General features: G+C 47.7%; 1 protein-coding gene across 3 annotated transcripts in view; it reads right to left on the bottom strand.

Moving 5' to 3' along the window:
- The window catches only part of LOC144168696 (uncharacterized), a 175,076-nt gene that overhangs the window by 47,010 nt on the left and 104,586 nt on the right, over window positions 1–23,480 (bottom strand). For all 3 annotated transcript variants that reach the window (XM_077697635.1, XM_077697634.1, XM_077697636.1), the window contains 4 exons: window positions 20,793–20,914; window positions 16,169–16,345; window positions 6,835–6,968; window positions 1,359–1,629 (listed from right to left, as the gene is read on the bottom strand). In XM_077697635.1, coding sequence (XP_077553761.1) covers window positions 1,359–1,629; window positions 6,835–6,968; window positions 16,169–16,345; window positions 20,793–20,914 — 704 coding nt within the window. The remainder of the gene's footprint in view (window positions 1–1,358; window positions 1,630–6,834; window positions 6,969–16,168; window positions 16,346–20,792; window positions 20,915–23,480) is intronic.

The raw sequence follows: 23,480 nt of genomic DNA, 5'->3' as shown, positions 1-23,480 counted from the left end.
TTGTTCGGCCTACCTTCGAGGTAAGTTTTTTTTTTTTTCGCGCCTTCGGACTTTCGGGGGTCGGCTTAGAATCGGGGCCGGCCTAGATTCGAATAAATACGGTAGTTAGGAGAAAAGGGAATGGCCATGCAACCCACTAGCTCATTTCCCGTGACATCAGAGCCCATGATGTCATGTGCCCTGCTGTGTGAATGGGAGAGGCCAGCAAAAGCAAATGCAAATTAGGCAGAGCTTACAAGCTTGCCGAACGAGCTATTTGCGGTTAAATTTAGTGCTCATTCTTTTATAGTGGTAAGAATGGCGGGATAAACAGTGGAAGTTACGAAAGCACACATAAACATAGAAGTACCAAAGCGTACTGTTGTTGGTACAGCGTGTACTACGCTTGTTTTAGCTGCACAGCAGTCCGCCACTTTCGAGTTGTCTTACCCGCACCAGCTGATTGGCGTAAGTGATGTTGTCCTACGTGACCTTGTTTGTTGAGGATATTCCATGTTTCACAAAACAATTACTTTCTACAGTAACAAAAACAAGCCAGGTGCCAATACGGTCAAAAAACAAAGCAACGGCAGACATTGGTCCGTGCATGAGTATGGTAGCGCCATCTGGGAACACTGACGGCAAGCAGCGCTGCAGCCGAATCACGCAGTGCAAGTACATTTGTATACAGGCGCTTAAGACTTCATTGCTGACAACCCGAAAATGCACAATTTGGCGGGAGAATCAAAATTTTAACTTAAATTGATTAATTTCTCAGTGAATGCGGCATCATTTGCTGCCGGCCAAGCGTTAGGAGCACTATAAAACCCGAAATCTTTCGAATAAAACAAACTTGTATTTTGTTTAAACGAACGTCTTTAGCATTTCTGAAACTGCACTGGTTTTCTTTTGTTCCCGTACGAGCTATTCAGTTTTATCGCGACTTGCAGACCAATCATTATTCCATGGTTTCATTAGCTTGGTTCTTGCTATAAGGCGTAAGCATGCACATACTTAACGACACAGAGCCTTGCGCTATGCATAACATTTTTGTGTGGCTTATATTCCCGTTAAACACACAAGTGGTAGTCAGCTATTGGGATAATCCCATCCCCGAGACAGATTTTCCTACGCGTATACATATGTTCGAAGTGAAGCCACATTCATTGTACTGTGCCAGTCTATATGGGGTGACACTTGTGCCTGACGTGTTCGGAGGTGACCGTGGTGACGCCCGTAAGAGCGTCAGGAAGTGCGCAGAGCTGTATCCCCGGGTAGCTTTTGTTGGCATTCGAGCACTCTACCAAGCCACAGCTGTTTTTTGCAGTGCCCTAAACACAGACGCGCCCACAACAAGCTGTTCAGGGCCCCCTCCTCACCGGCCAGGGCACCCAGGTGCGCCTCGAGGGCGGAGAGGCGCCCCTGCGCCGTGCTGAGGGCCAGCCGCGTGCGGTGCAGCCCCTGGCCCTCGTGCAGCAGGCGGCGCTGTGCCTCGGCCTGCTCCTCGGTGCGCTGCTGCTGCAGGGCCCGCGCCTGGGCCTGGTGGGCCTGCCGCTCGTCCGACAGGCACTCCCGCAGCTCCCCCAGCTGGGCCTCCAGCTGCTCCCGCTCCACGCGGCACGCGCGCGCCTCCGACTCGCACAGGGTCACCTGCACGCAGGGGGGGGCTCCATCGGGACCTGGGAACAGCTCCCCCTCCCAGCGCCTCCCGGAGTGGGGCCAAGTAAAGGCAGCAGCAGCAGCAGAAAATGAAACAGAAACACGGGACAAGTGCAACCCAGCACCAACATGGCAGAACTAGTACTGTTGTGTCTGCTGCTGCTGCTGCAGGAGTAGGAACGCCTCTCCCCTCCAGCGTTCCTCCAGCCTGCGCTGCTCAAGTCCATTCTCTGCCTCAAATTTCATCCCTCCACTTGTAGTGCAGATGTTGATGCTCCTCACTACATGCCCCTATGTCCACTAGTTGCCCTTGATTCCTCCCATACGGGATGCTCGCACCCTACTCTCACTCCTGTCGTCCTCCTCTCCATTCCTCGTCGGGCTCACCACGGTTGCCTTTCAAAGCACTCAGTAAGCCCCCACTAGCCACCACTGCCACTGTAGCTTGGGTTAGAACGGTGGTTTGGGCTAGTTGGTGCATAGTGAAATTCAAAACAGCGCAAACAGACGGGACAAGGAAACGACGACACAAGGCGATGGCGGCTTGCGAAATATACCGAAGAAAGGGAGGCGAGAAGGAAACACGATAAAAAGAAGAAGTGCATCGAACATTGCACTCAAAACATAAGATCGATACACGTGCATTGATTAAGTGGTAGGAACGCTCATATGAGACGTGGCCAGAGGCGGGAGGCAAGGAAGGCAATCCTGAACAGTCAAGCTTTTTATGAATCCAGATAGCGGATTTCCTTACTTAGTAATTCAATGGACGGCTTACTCACATAATCGCCGCCTGCCTTATGAATGAGGTAGGCTACATAGATTTCACGCTCACACTGACCCTTATACGTTCTTGCAACACGCGTATCGTGGATTCGCAGGTTGTGAGGCTCTTGTCGGCAGGCTTCCCACTGGCCTTGCTACGTGACTTAGCTGAAGTGTTGCTAGGGCAATTTCGCAAATGCAGCGAAGCTGGATCGCTGAAGGACAGGCCGGCGAAAATCGCTGTCGTTCCCTATGTGCACGGGGTTTCGCACATGATGAAAAAGGTAGCGGGTCGCGCTGGTGTAGGAGTAGTGTTTTCCGCACCACACAGACTGGGTGGCCTTCGTAGGCGAGTGAACATAAATGAGCCAAGGGGCACCTTCCGCGAAATAGGCCACACAAAACCGTATGCAGAATGTAGGTGCTCCGTTGCGTATGAAGTTTCTTTGTCCTGTGGGAAGACCTTCATTGGTCAGTACGGGCGCTGTTTGAACAATCGTCTCCGCGAGCATGCAAACACACTAACAACGGGTACTGGCAGCAATCTTGCCACACATTGTCACGACCACGGCTGCTTGCCCAGAATACAAACCTGCAAACACAAAGAAATCACGAAACCACCGACCGTGTAACACCCTGTATCGTCAAAAATCCCATAATTGATGACGTTACACTTTTAGTAACTGTAAGGGTGTAAATGTAGATTATTGGTCGAAAGGAAAACAAATTAAAATTACGGAAAGCGGCGCAGCTGTGCTTACGAGTTTTTAGAGAGTTCTCGAATTTTTTTATACATTTTGGGAGCGCTGGGTGGTATTTAATTTCCTGTCAATGGTGTTCTTACTGCTGCTAATGTTATACATTACTAGAAGCCCATGAATCCTTTGTAGTCTAATGGATATGGGCAGAGTTCTCTGTGTACTTTATGAATGGGCAGGACATATGTCAGGTGTACGGTGAGCGTTGTCAGGCTCGCGGTGCTTTAGGAATTGAATAGCCACACATTTTGGCGTCATAGAAACACCTTTTAAAGAAGACACAGTGCAACGCTGTAAAAAGTGAATAGAGCCCTGGGCTGCTCTATGGCGCATTTTTAAACTATTTTTCACTTTTCTTTGCTGTGATTACGCCATTCAGAAAATACACGATGTCGAGCATTTTCAAACATTTTTAGCAAATACGAGCACATTCTCTCAGCCAATGAAGCATTTGTGCCTGTATCTCAGCATTGTGGAAAATTGGTAAAAACTATATTTACACTGAAAAAAATCTCCTTTCTGGCCCGTATTCACCTTGAAATTACGCGTTGTTGAGGTCATAGTAAAAATATCAAATACAAGCCATTCACTAGCACAAATGATCGCAGTTTATTTCAGAAAGTTTAATCAGAACAGTTTTTGTTTTAGCAGAGAAAAAAAATTTTCATTTTGTACAGTGACACTACTTCACACCGTTGTTCCACAGAGTGTCTTCTCTGCACGGCATGCACCTGCCTGCATGAAACACGCGCGAGCCAGCGGGTTCGCGCTACAAGAATACCTTTCGCCGCAATGGTATTTGTAGCGTCAGTACAGGAAAGAGGAATAATTTGCGTGTTAGTGGGAAAAGCACAACGTGGAGCTAGCGGTGGTGCGCCCATTCCATGAGTACGGGTAACTCAACGGCAAGCTGGACATGGGCGTGTATTTAAATAAGCAGGGTATTTTATACGTGGTATCTTTTAAGTATGCCGAAAATTACGAAATAAACAGCGGCGGAGTCATCGAGTTAAACGAATTTATTTGTATGCGTTAGCGGGAATTGCATGACCCGATGCTTTAAATGCACATCTGATGTACAGCCGTTGAGTTACCCGTACTCATGGAATGGGCGCACCACCGCTAGCTCCACGTTGTGCTTTTCCCACTAACACGCGAATTATTCCTTTTTCCTGTACTGACGCTACAAATACCATTGCGGCGAAAGGTATTCTTGTAGCGCGAACCCGCTGGCTCGCGCGTGTTTCATGCAGGCAGGTGCATGCCGTGCAGAGAAGACACTCTGTGGAACAACGGTGTGAAGTAGTGTCACTGTACAAAATGAAAATTTTTTTTCTCTGCTAAAACAAAAACTGTTCTGATTACACTTTCTGAAATAAACTGCGATCATTTGTGCTAGTGAATGGCTTGTATTTGATATTTTTACTATGACCTCAACAACGCGTAATTTCAAGGTGAATACGGGCCAGAAAGGAGATTTTTTTCAGTGTAAATATAGTTTTTACCAATTTTCCACAATGCTGAGATACAGGCACAAATGCTTCATTGTCTGAGAGAATGTGCTCGTATTTGCTAAAAATGTTTGAAAATGCTCGACATCGTGTATTTTCTGAATGGCGTAATCACAGCTAAGAAAAGTGAAAAATAGTTTAAAAATGCGCCATAGAGCAGCCCAGGGCGTCAACATGATGGTCACAAAAAATGGTGGCCATTGTAAGAGAAGGTACTTTTTCATGAATTTTTTCACAGACGTAAGTTTGCTTTATACCCTGGAGGTAAAAGGCTCGCTAGAGAAAGAACAAATTTTTTTTCTTGGACAAAAACACTTTCAGGGAGCATTGTGGGCCATGCGAGGATGACCCACAATTTTTACTCAGCAAATCCTGGATGGTCGATTTTACGGCAGGGACTTTTGGCATGGAATGACCCAGCATTGAGCGTTCAAGTGATGTGAGGTTGTTAAATGCAAGCCCGAGCTTCTCGGCGAGAGTTTTGTTCTCCGGATCAGGCGATTCCATGACTAGGGCTGCGGGTGCACTAGGTTTTACTAGTATTTTTAAAATGGCCACCGTCTCGGTTTCGGCACGAGTTCCAATTGCTGTTTGATTCCCGCGTGTGGGTGCTATATGGAGTCGACATACTAAGTATCTGTTTCATGGACCGGCTCGTACGACACCATTGTTCACGTCAAGAAATGTGCAATTTAACGGGAGATTTAAAATTTTGGCTTAAATTGCCTTATTTCTCAGTGAATAAAGCACCATTTGCTTTCGGGAAAGCGCTTAGGGTACTATGAAACACCTAATCTCTCGAATAAAACAAATTTTTGTTTTCTCTTCATGGCTCCTTTAAGTGTGTAACTTAAGCGCACTCAGCGCCTCAACTACATAAGCAGAAGCTGTTTCGCCCAGTGGCCATGCTCTTTGTTACCATAGCCACGCCCCTCAGTTGGAGAGCCAATCACGCTGTAGAAGCTATCACTTGCGTCATCTCAGTTTTTCTTTTTCTGTCATTTCTGTGTTTGCAAATGAGCTACAATAAAAGAAGTGATCGGGAGGCAGAAGATGAGGGTTCAGCCGACCTAGCAATACCAAGATGTCATCACCCCGTGTCCACAAGAAAAAAAGCCTGGGGTGCTTTAAATACCCCGTCGTCAACTTTGCGATTCATCCCACCAAAACTGACATAAGCGTTGAAATCCTTGCCTTTCAGCCTGTTTTGGAGCAGTCTGGCACAATTCTCATGCTTTTGGAGCAGCATGGTGCAGGAGAACGGCAATGTATCAAGGCTGCACAATATGCACAGCTGCCTCACCCCTGCAGAAAGGACTGCTCAGCGACATGGAGGTTAAAAAAAAAGCAGAGAAACATCACGGATTTCTTCGCACGAAAGTAAGAAAAGGAATAAACAAAAACTTTTTCTTGCGCTAAATGTGTTGGTTCATACGAATTTCGGATGATAAGAATATTTTCTGCGGTCCTGCAGGATTGGCACCATCGAGATTCCACTGTGCGGATGTTGTGCAGATAAGCAACCGCCCTTTTCTTTTTTGAACGTCCGGAGAGAGCGAGCCGTTAAGCCCAAGGTTTCCCCCAGCTGTACGCTGTGCTGGTAGTACGTACACAACTGCCTTTGGCATGGCGAACGCAAGCTGGGGTGGAAAAAAGAAAAAAAGAAGGAAAATCCCACTTGCGTTCTTATCCTGTTGTCCCGCAGCATTCGTTCGTAGACGCTAAAAAACCTAGACGTGCTCCCTCAAAACACAAACACAAAGAAGTTAAAACAGCGCTCGCGGCTTGTAAGCCCATGCAGCAGCTTGTAAACTCTGCAGTAGCCGCTGTTGTTGGAAAAAAAAAGATGAAATGAAGGCTGCGGCGCTATTTTTAAGAGGCCTTCGTTTGAGTGATGATAAACAAAGAACGACTGAAAGGTAGACTGCGATGTGATGGGATTCGCGCATGTTTTCTTTGTAGTGCGGTACCGCTTATTGTGTGGCTCCCGCGACATGCATTTAAAGCGCTCTGCACTGTATTACTGCCTGTTTGCATTCCCTAAGGTCAAACATGTCCGACATTTTCTGCCACGCAGCACTGGCTGATTCGAAACTGCACCAGCTACTGCATCGTTTGAGTCAGTATTTGAGGGCTGGAAGCGTTCACACCACCGGCCCTACCTTGGCCTTCCAGAAGGCGCTCTCCCGCAGCAGCGTGGCCTCTGCCTGGCTGCGCTGGGCCTGCAGCTCCTCCTGGTGCTCGGCACGCAGGCGGCCACACTCCGCCGCCAGCTGCACCCGGCCGGCCTCCGCCTCTGCGCACGCCGGCGCCCGCCCCGTCACGCCTGGCGGGCCCCTTCACAAGGCTCGCCACCCCAGTCAGGCGAGAATCACAGCCCGGCCACGGACAAATCCTTAGAGGGACACCCACTGACCCTGCTGCAACGTGGGCTCAAATTCCCCAAAGGCGCAGAACAGTGTACGTAGGCCAAACTTTGGGATGCATCAACAACGATAGGTTGGGGGAGCACGCAAACAATGTCAAAAATGCGCGGCAGGGAAAACATGCAGAAGGCTTCTTGGCAAGCCATTGTTTGACTTTTGCAAAGACTGTGTGCCAGGCCTGGAAAATACGCCCAGCATTAGGAAGTGCACAACACGGCTGTTGCGTGAAATTGCTGAAACTGAACGAATCTTGACACTCGGTGAAGCGTGCATCAGCACGCCTCCTATCAAGCCACCTGAAAAAGAGGCGAAATATGGATGCATGCACCAACGAGACCCAATGGATGGCCTAACTACATACAGTGGAACCCTGACAGCACAACGTTCAAGGGACCGCGCAAAAGCGTCGTATGACCACAGTGAGTGCTGCCCTAATAGACAGTCTCACGCAACAGGTGAGCTACGAACTTCTTTAAATTACTACATTTAACGCGTTCTCGTGTAATTTGCAAACGCTCACTGAAATCTCAAGTTTCGAAAAAAAACACCTATTCTGTGTACCATCGCCATGCTGCCATGACTCATGAGGCTGGCGCGCCTGGATACACCACACTTTCCGCCAAATGGAGTGGGGGTGAGCGCGTGCATCACGAGGGTTTCGCAAGGAGACAACTTTTGCCACTGCAATTTTATGGGTGGGAGGATTATGCGAATAAATATGGTATACATACGCTGCTTGTTTGCAAAAAACAAAAACAAAAATTTCTTAAAACACGACTTCGTGTATCGCAAAAAAAGAAAAACAGACAATGACAGAGGAGGTGGAGGAGGAGGAATAAACGTCTTGGGGAAGAGTCCTCATTCCAGGACCCCTTGAGACCGCCCGGCTTCTCGGGCTCTCTTCACCAGCCAAAGCTGGTCGTCAGGGTCCGAGCTGGACAGTGCTCTCGCCCAGTGCTCAGGGGGGGTAGGTTGGGGTTCTTATCGCAGACCCACACTATGTGGTAAAGCGTGCCCAAAACCTCACAGAAGCGGCATTCCGAGGAGTAGACGGTGGGGGCCAGAATGCGGGCTCTAGTTGGGTGGGGAAAGGTGTTGGTTTGGATGCCTCGAAGGTGGTGTTCTTGTTCTTTTGTGAGGTTTTTGTGTGGAGGAGGGGGCATATGTAAATGTGTAGCATATGTAAAGCAGCATATGTAAATGTGTAAGTAAACCAATTGTTATTTGCGCTTCGTCCTGTGTTGTCTTTCTGCTCTTTGTTGCTGCTGTTTTAAGTTTAAGCCACTAAAACAAGAAATACAGGTCAGGACAAAGCGACATAAAAGGTGGGAAAAATGCAGGTTTATCCCCGCCAGCATCCATTGTATGAGACGGACCACGTGCACCCAAGCATTGTATAATCAGGGTTTTTATTAGGGGTGTGCGAATATTGAAATTTTCGAATACGAATCGAATACGAATAAGGCAGAAAAGTGTCTTCGAATATCGAATCGAATATCGAATATTGTGTAGCTTTAAAAAAGACACAAAACAAGAGGTTACGATAGTTTTTATTACACCTTTACAAGAACTCTTTCTTCAAGCTGCACTCAACAGGTTGTGGTACACTCTTCACAGATTGTCATGCAGAAAAATTAACTGTTCCACGTGCTCAGAAAGAAGGCGCTCCCTATGTGGTGTGACAACATTTCCACCAGTGGAAAAGGCTCTTTCACTGGGAACTGAGGTGGCAGGGATGGCCAAGTACTTCTGGGCGAGTGTGCTCACGTACGGATACTTCAAGTGGCCTATGGACCGCCACCATTCACAAGGATCATTTCCCCTATCCAAAAGAGGTTGTTCCGCATATTCCATTATTTCTCTCTCAGGGGCGGACTCCGTCTGTGTCTTCTCCTTGTTCATCACAAGGTGGTCAAAAGCGTTCCATACACTGGATGCCACCAGAAGACGCGAAGTTGTTGCTGGCACGGCAGTGTCCGTACCGTGTTCCATGTCAGCTGACTGGAGCTGCCTTGACACAAGATCTTTCAGCCAAATCATCTGGTCAGATGCTTGATGAACAGTGGCCTTAAAGCGTGGGTCAAGAAACATGGCCAGGCTGGCCACTTCATCAAACTCGTAGCTTGCAAAGCGAGTCTTGATGCTTTTTGCAAGGTTGCTAGCAAATTCTGTATTGCCTCTGCAGCCTTTCAGACAATGTAGCATACCAAAAATAATTGGAATTTGGCATGAAAGTAAGGGGTACTTTTCCACACTTGAGATGACAGTGGCATCAAATAAAGGCTTCAGTGCCTCCACATACTCTGCCACGTCTCTCCACTTTGAAGAATTAAAGCCATCCATGTGTGTGTCTGAAGTGGCAAGCTCGAGAGTTATGGCCTCTTTCAGTTCGAGGAGCCTGGAGAACATCAGGTATTCGCTGTTCCACCTTGTCTCGACATCCTGCACAATATGGAGTACATTCTTATTTAGCTGCCTCTGCACGTCGTGCAGCCTTTTTTGCGCAACAGGGCTATGCTTATAGTGCCCCACAATCCCCCTCGCCTTCTTGCAAAGCTTGGTGATCGCCGGAGTTGTTGACTTAGCATCACTGATTGCCAGTTGCAGTGTGTGCGCGAAACAAGCTCGCTGTCGCCATGGCAGGGTCCTGGCAGCCGCTCGGATATTGCGGCCGTTGTCCGTTACCACGTACTTGACGCAGTCGGTCGGTATTTCCCATTCAGCGCATAGCTGCTCCAACGAAGCAGCAATGTTCAAAGCCGTGTGGCTTTCAGGCATATGTCGCGTGTTCAACGTAAACCGCTTCATTTCATACCTCACAGTCAGAAAATGACACGTGAGGCTTATGAAGCTCTCGTTGGCACGCGACGTCCAGATATCGCTTGTAAAAGCGAGGGTTGTTGTGCCGTCTTCAAATGCTTTTCACAGCTCGGCCCTCACTTTAGCCCTCGTGTCGTCATACAGACACGGGATCAGCACGCGCGACAATGTCGTTCGAGATGGCAGATGGTAGCCCGGTACAGCTTCACTCATAAGGGCTTTAAAGCCACGGTCTTCAACAAAGCTGTACGGTTGAAGGTCCAAAGCGACCATCTCTGCAACTTTCTGGTTGAGCGCGCTCTCCCGCTTCTGAGACACGGGCTGCTTTCCCTGAATCACAGCAAGTAGAGTTGGTTGACTCTTCGAAGGCATGTTTGCGGCGTCTTTTTTGTATGTTGCCAGTAATGACGGATGCTGCTTTAAGTGATTTTGGAGTGTGGTCGTTGTCCCCGTCGGCGTCTGAAGTACACGTTCACACGAGTTGCACCGCGCTGTCGACGACGAGAGTTTTGTGTAGTGCTGCCAAATGGTACTGCGTCCGGCTTTCTTGTCCCGCTTGCAAGGTGGCTCATCATCCGAGGTCGACGACATTCTCGGTTTTCGTTTGCTTCGCTCGTAGCGTCGGAATCGTACGAAAAGAGAACGTCGCGCAATTAATTATAAAAACAAGTTGGCGACCATCTTGTCGATGTCGATGGCGATGCTATCACGCTATGTTCTGAGGGTCTGCTCGCAGCGATTTTTCTCTATATTTAAAAGTATTCCAGGTAACAGTCAAGATAAGTTTATTATATTAGGTATCTTTACAGAACGCGAAATTTCGGTATATCGCTGTACAAGAGTCGCAGAAATAAACACTGCTGCAAAACAGTAAAAACTGTTGAGCGCGAGTCTGTCGCGGAGCAGACGGCGCAGCCAGGCGCAGCTGCGCTGGCAGCGCGGCAACAGCGGCAGCACGATGGGGCTGTGCTTCTTACTTTGGCGGACAGTAAGACAGGATACAGGCTTCGCGGAGCCTGTCATATCAGCGCATGGCACCCGTGCGTCTTGCAGATAACCGACCCAGCCACGGAAAAGATATTCCCTCACGGTCGCATCATTTTTTTTTTGTTTCTGTCCTAGTGCGTACATGCGCCTCGGCGTTGCTGTAATGTGTAATGTCTTGCCTGCACTGTGGGTATTCGTCTGGGGTGAAAAAATACACATCGGTGTTTCATCCTTTTTCCTTGATAATTAACGCAAATATTCCGTGTCTTGTTCGAATATTCGACAATCTTACCAAATATTCGGCCTGGTCCGAATATTTGAGAATTTTCGAATGTAGATTTTTCGAATCGAATAACTTTCGAATAAGAAAAATATTCGATTCGTATTCGAAATTTCGAATATTCGCACACCCTTAGTTTTTATGCATTGTTTCTATGGGCAGTTTGCCAGGACTGCGATGATCCGTCATGAGAAGCGCGTCGTCATAAAACCGAGGGACTTTTTATCGGGGTTCCACTGTATTGTGTTTCATTTGCAATAAACACCAGTTAAGTGCAGTATTTGTTGTCCTTTCTCTTTCCTTGCCCTTTTTTTTTGTGCTGTTTTCTTCGATCATGTACCAACACACCCAGTTTTCCGCGTTTGGTAGAGAATACACCATTCACGCTTTTTGTCCGAAAGAAATGTTACCATCACTGTCCCTGGCACTGAAAGGAAAGGCAGCACAGAGCACGCAGATTGCAAAGTTCTTCCCACAACAGCCTCAGGGATTGCAAGGATAGCGATCGCACATTACCTCTAGATTACACCACACGGCACAGGCACAGCCTTAATGGTGGAATAGCGAGACAGGTTCACCGATACCGATACCGACCGATTGATTGAAATCGATTGATTGATTGATTGATTGAAATCGATTGACTGATTGATTGATTGATTGACTGACTGACTGACTGACTGACTGATTGATTGATTGATTGATTGCAGGGTTCAACGCACCGACACAACGCATGCGATGAGGTGCGCTATAGTGGAGGGCTCCGGATTAATTTTGACCACCTGGGGATCTTTAACGTGCGCCGAAATCTCGTACACATGGGCGTTTTTGCTTTTCGCCGCCATCAGAAAAGCGGCCGGGAATCAAACCCGTGACCTCGTGCCCAGCAGCGCAACACCTTAGCCACTGAGCCACCGGGGCGGGTGACCTGGGGGAGGGTGGAATTCTGGATCTTGGTTCTCTCAAGAACCAAGATCCTGGTTCTTGCTTCTCTCAAGATCTTGGTTCTCTCAAGAGCTGCGACAGTGTCTCGAGTGAAAGGCACACCTGCACCACCTTCATAAAGTATCAGGCTGCCCAACAGCGTATGAAATGTTCAGCGATTGTAGAAGACAGGCCAAGCAGCTGTTGAAACGGGACAGGCAAGCCTACATTGACAGAGTTGAAACATCTTTGAGGCAGGACCCCAAACAGTTCTGGAGGTTCATGCACAGTTATGGCTCACAATCATCTAAAATTTCAACGATCCACACAGCTGCAGGCAAGGCATGCACCAACGCAACAGAAATTGCCAACCTGTTGGCTAGCCACTTCAGCTCCAGTTTTTCAGCTGGTAATACTGGCAACACTGACTATGCAGATAAGACCTTACAGGCAGACTGCCTGGCGGCAACGCCAGTGACAGAGACGGAAATTCGTGAAGCCCTTAGAAAAATGAAGGCCAAAAAATCATGTGGCCACGACGGCATCCCTAGCTTCATTGTTAAAGGGACACTGAAGTGAATTTGTCAAGCTCCCGTTTTTGCTTGCACTGCGTAGACTGGCTCAAATTAGCACACTTTTCATCGTTTATCCGGTTGACAAATCGGTAATTATTTTACAAAGCGCGAAAGAAGAAAAACTACCATGCGCGGTTTGCGGCGGCCGCACCAACTAAGGCTGTGACGTTGAGAGGAGGGGCGCCGTGATTGGACGATGCCCAAGGTTAGCAATCACACAAGTTTCGGTTTCGGTTTCGGTTCTGTAAAACATAACCAATGGCTTTGTTGGATGGGCATTCTCAATATCTCAGTAATCATCGTACCGCGCTTCTGCCATGTTGTCGGCTGTAAAATGCACAAGATAAGCCTCCCAGGACGGCTTGTAGTCGTAGCATTCACTAGCCGAGACCTACGCAGTGCATGAACGCCCTCCGCGTACCCGCAGACGCCCAAATGTCATGCGCTTTTCCCCCATATTTGGAGCTTGCCTCCCTCATGCCTGTATCGTAAAAAGCGTGTTCGCACCAGGCCAAGGGTCTGTTCATTCTGGCCTGTGCCCACTGCCTGCAAGCAGTCGGTGCTTATGGCAACAGCACGCCAACGAGAACTCGCTAGCGCGCCAGTGCCAGCCTGCGCGCGTTTTGTGAACTAGTTCGTGTAGCCATGAACGTTGCGGCCCCAAAAAGGGTGAACTCAATATAGAAAACATCGGCGGAAAACAAAAAAAGTTAACTTACAAAAAAAAAAAAGCACGTACCCGCGGGGATTCGAACTCGTGACTCGCAAAATATTTGCGAGTGAAGTACTAGCGCCCCAGACTGCTAGGCTACGGAGCGGGACGCGAATGGCTTCCTAATATAGGGTATATATTGTACAACCGGTTTACACTTTTATTTAGTTTTGGCATTTCAAGCTGCTTAGGTGACTATTTGTTGTACTGCGATCGTGCAGTAAGCGTCGCCCGAGTTTCCACAGTAGCTCACGTCTAGCAATTGCATTTCGTAAACGGAAAAGCGTTCGCAGATGCGTAGTCGTGCTGCTGACCGCTGTGCTTGTTCGCCCAGCGCAAAAAAAGTGCTTCCCGCGCCCTAGTTTTACGCTGTACGGTAAAAATATCAGTTGATTTTATTTGCTTAGTACCTATATTGACTTCGCTGACTCTTCTCCCGCCTTCAAGAGGCCTTATATTTTCCTACTGGCGTACCAGTCAGCGAAGCGTCGCATGTGCAGCGCTTGTGTGAAGCGACCTTGACTTGGAGCTAGATACAGTGTACAAACAAACCAAGTAAAGAAAGGCACATTCTTCCATTCACAAACGTGTCCTGGCTTCGTTTCAACTAAGCGAACGAATTGCGACCAAGCAATTTTTTTTAACCTCCTTGATTGCGACGACCCGCCGGCGGCAGGCGGACGAAACGCTGGGCCGACTGACTCTGTCGGCCGGGGAGCCGTGCAGTAGCGCAGCCGTGGCGCAGCCAATTGCCAGCTCATCCCCTCCTGACGTCACACGAAAACGCCACAGAAAATGGGCGAGCGTAAAGAGAGGAGGACAGCGTTTTCGAATTATTTTTTCTACTAAATAAAATCGCGTAAACGCGCCTAGAGTGGTTGAAACATGGCCTGGGGACTCCGGACTACAATTTGCGCTAGTAATCCCGCAATGTTTACATATCACTTCAGTGTCCCTTTAAGGGCTGCGGACCGATACTTACACCCTTATTGAGACACATCTTCAACCTCTGTATACAATCTGGAGTCTTTCCAACCACTTGGAAACACTCAATTGTTGCACCCATATTTAAGTCTGGCGACCCTTCCCTTGTGGTCAATTATCGACCTGTGTCACTGATTTGCTCTCTGTCCAAAGTTCTGGAGCTTATTTTGTACAGCCGTCTCTACTCTTACTTCTCCCAGAAGCTGTGTACACAACAACATGGCTTTATTCCTCATCGTTCACCTGTGACAAATCTGTGTGCTTTTCTTAGCAAAGTGGTCCCTGCAGTGCATTCAAGACACCAAATTGATGTAATCTACTTTGATTTGTCAAAGGCATTCGACACTGTGTCACACTCCTTGCTGTTACAGAAACTGGACAACTATGGAATATGTAAGATGTACTTGATGCTTTTTGAAAGCTACTTGTCTAACCGTACAAACGTTGTACGAGTTTCGGGCTGTTTCTCTGGTGAATTTCGCTCAACTTCTGGAGTGCCTCAGGGAAGCAACCTGGGCCCCTTGTTGTTCTTGATTTTTATCAATGACTTGGCTGAGCGCATGCAACACTCTGAAATGCTCCTCTTTGCTGATGACATTAAGATCTTTCGGCCTATAGACAGGGCTAGCGAGTGCTCTCTTCTACAAGATGACATCAACACCGTGTCAGCATGGTGTTCAGCAAACATGCTTTGCATCAACCCATCAAAGACCAATGTGATATCATACCATCGTCGACAGGTGCCGATTCAATTTTTGTATAAGCTGCATGGGGGTTCCATTACTTGAGCGTCAACAGTGCGGGACTTGGGTGTGCACATTGACTCATCACTAAGTTTTAAACACCACATTGAAAAAACAGCCAGCGATGCAATGAAATCCCTTGGACTCGTAACACGTGTCACGAAAGAGTTCACTGATCCTACCTGCTATTTGTCCCTGTTTCGGGCTATTGTACGTTCCCGGCTAGAGTACTGCTCGGTTGTATGGAACTCTGTTCCTCAATACTTGTCACTGTCTCTGGAACGAGTCCAGATGAGATTTGTTAGAATCTATTATGATCGTTACCTTTTCAGGAAAATATATTACACGTATGACAGAATACTTGACCTCACTGGATTAAGCAGACTGAGTGACAGAAGAACACTCCTCGATATGTGCTTTCTTCACAAGCTCATTCATGGAGCTGTTGACTCTGCCGATTTGCTAACTTCCATCAATTTTCATGTCCCCACACGATGCCGTTCCTCGCCGCTATTTTATCCTGACGTCAATCATAAAAGTCCTGTCCAGAGAATGCAACTCCTTTACAACTCACTTGAAGTGCCTGATCTGAGTATCTTTGATCATTACAGCACTTTTGTGCAAGCTGTTAAAAATTCATCTAAAGCCTGAGTGTGTACTTATGTGTTGTAAAATCAGGCGAGTCAGCCATGTAATGCTTGTTCCATTCAGGTTATTTTCATTTCTCATGCTCTTTTTTCGCTATGGTACACATCTTCTGAGTGTGTTCTGAGTGTCTTCTTTTGCGTTGTAGAATCGTATGAGTCAGCCTCATAATGTTTGATCCATTGATGTTATTTTTATACTCTTTTTTCCCCATTGTACACATCTCCCTTTTCTATCCTTTCCCTTTTTTCTTCTGTGCACCACGCTGAAGGCGTCATGCTGTTTGTGGGCACTTATCTAAATAAATAAATAAAAAAAATAAATAAATAAATAAATAAAAGCCGTGATGGCGCTCGCTCTGCGTCCCATGCCTGCCGCCTGCTCTTGAGCCGGTTCTGCTCACCTCGGAACATGCGGGCAGAGTCCTGCCGCGCGGCCTCCTTGTCGGCCACCGCCCTGTCCAGCTCCCTCTGCAGCTCGGCCACCCGCTGGTGCAGCTGCTCGCGCTCTGCGAACAGCTCGTCCCGCGACTGGCGAAGGTCGGCCAGGCGCTGCACGGCCACCTTCTGCTCAGACTCCACTGTGGGGAGGAGGAAAGCAAAACTGCGATGCAAAGGCACGGCATTTTACTTAAAGCAATGCGATCACGGAAGGACTGTCCCTGTATTATATAATCACGGCGTGTCGTCGACGGGTGGGCAAGTTGGTGGGTGTTCACTTCCAAGTGCAGCACAAAAAGGACGAGGGACCCTTCTAGAGTTCCAGAACGTTTCTGGATACCTTCAGCTATAACACTACTCCGCAGTGCGTGACCCCTTCCCGAAGCCGCGACTTGTCGGTGCGCGCGACACGGTCAGCCTGGTCGACGTGCTTCAGAACAGAGACTGTTGCATCAACACCTCATGTTGTGGTGGGTTTCTGCTTGAGTGACATTTTTTGTTCACATTCACATTGCGGTCCCACAATGTGCGTGTTTGTACTTTGTGGGCTAGCATGCACCGTTGCACTGCTGCCACAGTTCAGCATGATCTTTGAACGAAAAGAGGCACTTCTTCAATCTCCCTGAGAAACCTTCGAGAATGGCACCGCTCTCTGCGGAGACGTATTTTGGGATGACCTGCACTGCGCTGAGCAATGGAACATTTCTTAGCTTGATTGTGGAAACCACAAATTCACATCTGCCCCTTCCTGCTGTGGGGAAGCACTCCTATTGAGGATGACAGCTGCCATCTGAAAGAAGCTCGCATGCTTTGACCCTGCACACGAAACAAGAGTTGGCGCCTTAGCTTTCTAGAAAAAAGTATTAACAAACATTGCTTGTACCCGCTGCCACTCTTTTTTTTTTTTTGCGTGTAAAAAAAAGAACTTGCTGGTTTTTGAGTTTATCTTTCATGTGGGAGAATTCTTGTGCTACTGTATTTATTCGAATCTAAGCCGATAGTTTTTTTGAAATACTGATATATCAAACTCCAGGGTCGGCTTAGATTCGAGGATTTTGAAATACGCGCCAATTTCCAAGTAAAGTGGCGCGCAGCTAGCGCCACCCAGAAAAGAAAGTATTGTAGCCATTACTAGACGAGCCAGTAGCCACTTAAGGGCCATAGGCCGCCATTTTGAATTCTGCGGACCCTGTTCTGTGGGACAGTGGCCTGCGTGCGGTGTGGCGTTTGGTTTTGATAGCGCAAAAAGAAGCGGTGCCATTATAGTGCCACTTTTAAAAGAAAAGTTGTTTTAGCTGCGGAGTTGTCGTCGAACGTTCAAGCCGGGCGGGACTTTGGCGTGGATGAAAAAAATGTCCGTCGTTGGAGGACGCAACGGGAGAGGATTTTGCGTCCTCCAACGATCGCCCAGAAGTTGCCCGGTGATTTTGAAGAGAAACTGATTGAGTTCCAGCACCGCATCTTCATGTTCAATAAACGTGTTTTCTTTTTGTGAACGCTGACCCTGCCTTTTTGTTCGGCCTACATTCGAGGTAAGTTTTTTTTTTTTTTCGCGCCTTCGGACTTTCGGGGGTCGGCTTAGAATCGGGGCCGGCCTAGATTCGAATAAATACGGTAGTTTAGAGATGCACAGGCAGCTGTCAAAGGTGGCTGGGAGTAAATAAACATTTTGGGCCAGTCAGGAAACATTTGGTTCGAAAACGAATTTCAAGCAGCACAAAGGTGACTCTTAAACCCCCTTTCTCATTTTGCTATTTATTCTGCACAAGAATATTGTTGCCTGGCAGGGAAGTCATCCCCACACAGCTTTAAAGTCAATTCCTCTCCAGAAATTCTAAGACCTGAAATTCTGATGTGACCAACTCGAACACAATCCCCTTGCTTTCCGATCAGGCTGACCGTGGCAACAGCGCCACCACACAGGCGGAAACGGGCAGGAGTCACGCTCATGTGCCGCTTTCAAGCGGAGTTGTGCAATGGATCTAGTAACGTTGGCCGAGACAGCATCAATAAAAGTACAGTGTGACCCCGATATTACGACTTTCAACAAACTGCGTGAAATGGCATATGACCGGGGTGTCGTACGATCAGGGTACGGGTAAATGACGGCCCAGTTGACGGCCTCACACAACAGGCGGGCTATGAACTGATACGACTCTTTCGTTACTGCGGGAAATTGACCAATTTTTAGGGGTCTAAGAGAAGATTCTTTTCTTGCTATTCTAATTGCACCAACATAAAATGTGGATGATTTAATGGCCTTTCCAACAACACCAATTTTAAGGGAGGACACTGGTCTTGAAACAACAACTTTTAATTTTCAAGTAAACTTTGTGAAACTTGTCAGTCTAGCTGCTTTTTTCCCACTGATTTCAAATTTCATTTCAAGCACGCACCGCTCCTCACTCTCAAGGCCGAAACAAGGTGAATTCACAAGCATCACGTTGTTTTTGATGAACTACCGTCTTTCGAGTCACACAACTTCCTGCAACAACTAAACGACTAAATGCAAACCCAGCCACCCCCATAACTAAAACCACGGCAGAAATCGGCGAAGAGCATTCTGCTTGAACACCGAGCAACCTCTTCGCCCGGCAGCCACATTTTCCAATCTCACCACACCAAGATGGCGATGCCCAGTTATGTCGTTCCGGAGATACGGCGCTCCGAAAATTGCTGTTTTTTCATCAACTTGCACAGGCAGTTTGTCGCCTCCGTACACAGAAGTATTTTTTCTGCAGGAATTCGCAATGGTTTTCGATGGGAAAACATTAAAAATTCACAGAATATTATAACATGTGCAACCCGGCATTGTCAATTTTGAAAAAACTGTCAAACTGTCTTTGGGACAATTTTATGCCGGTTTTTGATTGAATGATCAATCAATTAAACCTTTGCAAACAGCATGACCTTGGGGGTGCTGGAAAATTACACCATCAGTAAGCATTTTCCCCACTGAAACTGACGGGAGCGCTAAAATCCTTGGCTCTCGGGCTGTTTTGGAGCAGTTTGGCGCAATTTTTGCAATTTTCAAGCTTTTGGAGCAACCTGGAGCAGGAAAACCGATTTGTATCATATCTTAACAAAACTTGTTGAGCTAGTTGGTTCATGCTTATTTGAAAGACTAAAAGGGGGCGCTAAGCAGACGAAGACGAAGTAAGACATAAACACCACATATGGCGCCTTTTAGTCTTTCCAATTTGTATCAAAACTGCGCAATATGTGCAGCTGTCTCACCCCTGCTAGTGATGCTTCTTAGTTGAACTGTCTATTCGGACGGAGTCTCCAACAAGTATTGTACTGTTTCATTTTAAAAATTTTAGGGGGCGCTGTAATGGAGGAGGCTCATGGTGCTAATCTTTTTTATCACCAAAAGCTACTTGACCAAAGTTTGCAGGGCACGATTCTAGTGCATCGCGCATCATTCCTGCAAGTAAGGCAACAATAGCGAGTCAGAAGATGATAATAAAGGGCAACTTTATGTTTTGAGAGATAACTGACAGTGAACGTGAGCAAGCATCAACCCCGGAGTTCTGTTTTCAACTTCATGCATGTTTTGCTGCATCGCGTGCCTGTCCCAAATACTGTGCTGGCTGTAAATGAAAAGTCAGTCATTGACAGGACGTTTTTACGTTACGTGGGGGCAAATTCGTGCCTCCGATAATGTCAAACCGCCAGATTTCTTCCAAGAAACCACCCGACATTGCACATTTTGAAATGGAGGTTAGGCTTCACCGCATGACACAAGCACCACACGTGCTAACATTTTTTTATTATTATTATTATTTAAAAAATACTGCGGACGGTTTTTCACCATCCTAGTAGGAGAGGGTTACATCAAGTTCTTAACACAGAGGTCAAAACTAGAAGACGTCGGAGCATGCACGCAGTCGGAAGGCAGTGAATTCCAGTCGTCAACGGTTTGTACAAAAAAAAGAGTACTTGAACGTGTTATTTTTAGGAGCATATGGTCTTACAGTTCTTGAATGATTTAACCTTACTGAGTGCTGGGGAGGTGGCAGAATATATAATTCGTTATTTAAACCAGATTCGTTGTTGCATAGTTTATACAGTATATAGTTTTATAGTTTGCAATCCTCGCAAGTCGGCATTGTTTCTAGGGCGTGTTTCCGAAATGTATATTATAATGTATATTCTAATGTATATTCTATTCCATATTCTATTCTAATCCTATTCTATTCCAACGTATATTCTAATTTTTTTTTCTAATACCAGTGGTTCGTTATACACAACTCCTTTTTTGTCATTTTCTTCGACAACCTGACAAAAATTTTGATTTTGATATTTTTTTCTGCAACTATGATGTATGACAGCGTTTAAAAAACTGGTGTTATTGGAAAAGTTGTTAAATAATCTGCATTTTGTGTCCCTGCAATTAGTGCATAACCAATTTTTTTAGGAGGAAAAAATGTTTTCTCGGAGCCCTACAAATCGGTCGATTTTCCCGCGGTCACGAAAGAGTTGTGACAACCATCTGCGGCGTGTGGAAGTCAATTGCTCAGCACCGAGGGCATTCCCCCTGCGCTCCTTGCCCTGTGCCTGGCTCGAGAGGGGGGGCCCACTCACGCTGGCTGCTGCGGCGTGCGGCCTCTTGCAGCTGCAGCTGCAGGCGTGCCGCGTGCTGGTCGGCCCGCCGCTGCCGCTCCTCCCAGCTCTGCTCCGCCTGGCCCAGCTGCCTCAGCACGTCCCTGCATGAGGGGGGAGCGAGTGTAGAGCCCTGCACGTGCTGATTCTAAGGCTCGAGCCCGCTTTGCGAAGCCCGAGCCCGACCCGGGCTCGTTGTCTCAAGCCCAGGCCCAGCCTGGGCCCGGTCATCTATTTTTGAGCATACGTAGCACCCGCGTGTGTGTGACCAGGCCCGGTCTTGGACGCTGAAGAAAATTTGTTTATTATATTTGGTTGAGTGTCCTCGTAGCGGGCAATCAGACGGAGCAGCTAGTCTGTTCAAAAACGTCATGAACTGAAACGCCAAAAAATCAGGGTTTAAAAGCACACATAGTTTACCTTACACCGGCTGCAGCTCACGCCACATCGGCGTAATAATAGCTCGTATTCTTACACGAGAGACACCACCACCTTTGGTGACCAGACTCTTGGCACCTTCACATGGTTGTCTCGGCCACAAGTTGGTATTGCTAAAATATTTTGCTCCGCATTTGAATCCACGAGTATATACATGCGTTGAAATATTTTACCTGCTGTGGTTGTTAAGCGCTGGTGCTTCTCTAGCACGTGAATTTAATTCCCAGCCACAGCAGCCGCATTTCGATTTGTGCGACAAACACACGCGTACATAGACATAGGTGCCCAGTTGCAGGTTGTCTGAATTAATTCATTCCCCGCTACAGCATTCCTTATAATCGAACCTTTTGTATGTTACACACCAAAATATAAAATCTTGATGTAGTACATGAAATGTCATTAAAATTACAGCATAGTGACTACCAGATCTAGCAAAACATGTTTTGAAAACAATGTGTACAACTAACATCAAGAAGCACGTAAAAGTAAACTCGGAATGTTCATTTTAATGCTCTTTTCTACACTTGATGTCGGGACTGTTAACAGCCGGGCCTATGAATTCAAGCCCGAGCCCGGCCTGGGCCCGTGAAGTGCTCTAGCCCAGTGCCCACACTTACCCCGACGGCACTGAGGACAACAACACACCCCGTGCCACCATGCATCCGCGTGTTACGGCCAGATCATCAGCGACACTGGGACAAACACTCTCCGTGAAATTGACAGACCTCTGTGTCACAGTATCTGTTCGCACACGAGTGCATTAAAAGGAGCTAAAACAGTGTGCTGCCACTTCTGGGTGACAACGAACAGCGCTCTTGCACCCACGGACGGCTTCCCCTGTAGAGAAGACTTCTGGGCTTTTCCTTTTTTCCAGTCACAGTGATCATGCGCACTTAATAATCGAGGGTGTGTTAGAGTTCATAAATACAGTGAAACCCAAATAATACGACCTCCAAGGGACCATGCGAAAGCATCATATGGCTGGGGTGTCGTATACTGGGGTGGCTTGTATGAGTAAACGCCGGCCCGGTCAACTGTCCCACACAACAGGTGTGCTAAGAACTTACTTAAACTGCTCCATTTACCCGTTCTCGCATATTTCGCGAACCCTTCGCTGAAATCCCAAGAACAAAAACAATGCCTCTTGTGTGACCCCCTCCGCGGCCCCTGGCTAACCTGCCAGCCATGCGCGCCATGTGAGCCCCATGCCGTCCGGCGCCAGCCCTGCATCTTGCACACACAAGGTAAGCTGGGAAGGCCAACGCGGCCAAGCAAAAGGAATGAAGGTGGTAAAGAAAGGAATGGAGCAACAACGCATCTCAGAAAGGCACTGATCAGCAGAGCACAGAGACAGGGGAGAGAGAGCATTGTGCAAGGAAAGCGGGTGCTCGGTCATCGCTGTGTGGCTGCGTTGTATGTGTTGTCACATTCGTCGGCTCGATGAGAGTTTCAAATTGGTGCTTTGCCAGACACCCGGACTACTTGCGGCTGGCATACTGGTGTTCTGCTGCCGCATGGGGCCATCGAAAGTTACCGTAACTTCCCCAAGCCCACTTGCTTGCTTGCTTCAGCAAGTGGTCCGAGTATGGCCTGCCTGCGGACCTTTGCACATCAAGCAGCGTCAAATGGGGGTTAAGAATAAAGAAAGGTCGGGAGAAGGCGGCGAGGCGGTTGTAAAAGATGGGGAAAACGCCACTTTATAGCGGCCACGGCACATTGTATGAAACGGACTGCGTGCACTTGAGTGTTGTATAATAGGGTTTTTTAAAAAAAAGGACTGTTTCTATGGGGAGTTTGCCAGGACCACGGTGATCCGTCGCAAGGAGCAGGTCATCGCAAGACCGGGGGACATACCACCAGGGACCCACTGTAGCATAATGAAGTCAGTGGCAGTGAAATTTCCGTGTCGGAATGATGCGTTGCTTTCCCCTTTGTCCTTTGATTGCAGGTTGTTCATCCGAGTACACAATCTCTACCTTCGTGGGGTGCTCCCAGTTTATGCGCCAGCCGATCATATACATTTATGCCCGGGCTGACTCTCCCAGCTGGGCACCGCAAATGCTGGCAGGGAGGGAGACATTGCTGCAGAGGGGCAACTGCCATCCTCCTGCACTGGAAACATAACAGCGCTGTATCCTGTACATGGTTGTGCAGTGCTTGGGTTTGCAATACTGTGTCCTTGTGCGTGCACGTATTTGTGCAACATCTATTTAAGAGCAGTATGCCACACGT

This window comes from Haemaphysalis longicornis, unplaced genomic scaffold (genome assembly GCF_048455015.1).
Source record: "Haemaphysalis longicornis isolate Haplotype H1 unplaced genomic scaffold, Haemaphysalis longicornis Haplotype H1 scaffold_2, whole genome shotgun sequence".
NCBI classification, from domain to species: domain Eukaryota; kingdom Metazoa; phylum Arthropoda; class Arachnida; order Ixodida; family Ixodidae; genus Haemaphysalis; species Haemaphysalis longicornis.
The sequence above is the reverse complement of the archived record's forward strand: the minus strand, read 5'-3'. Positions and strand labels throughout refer to the sequence as shown.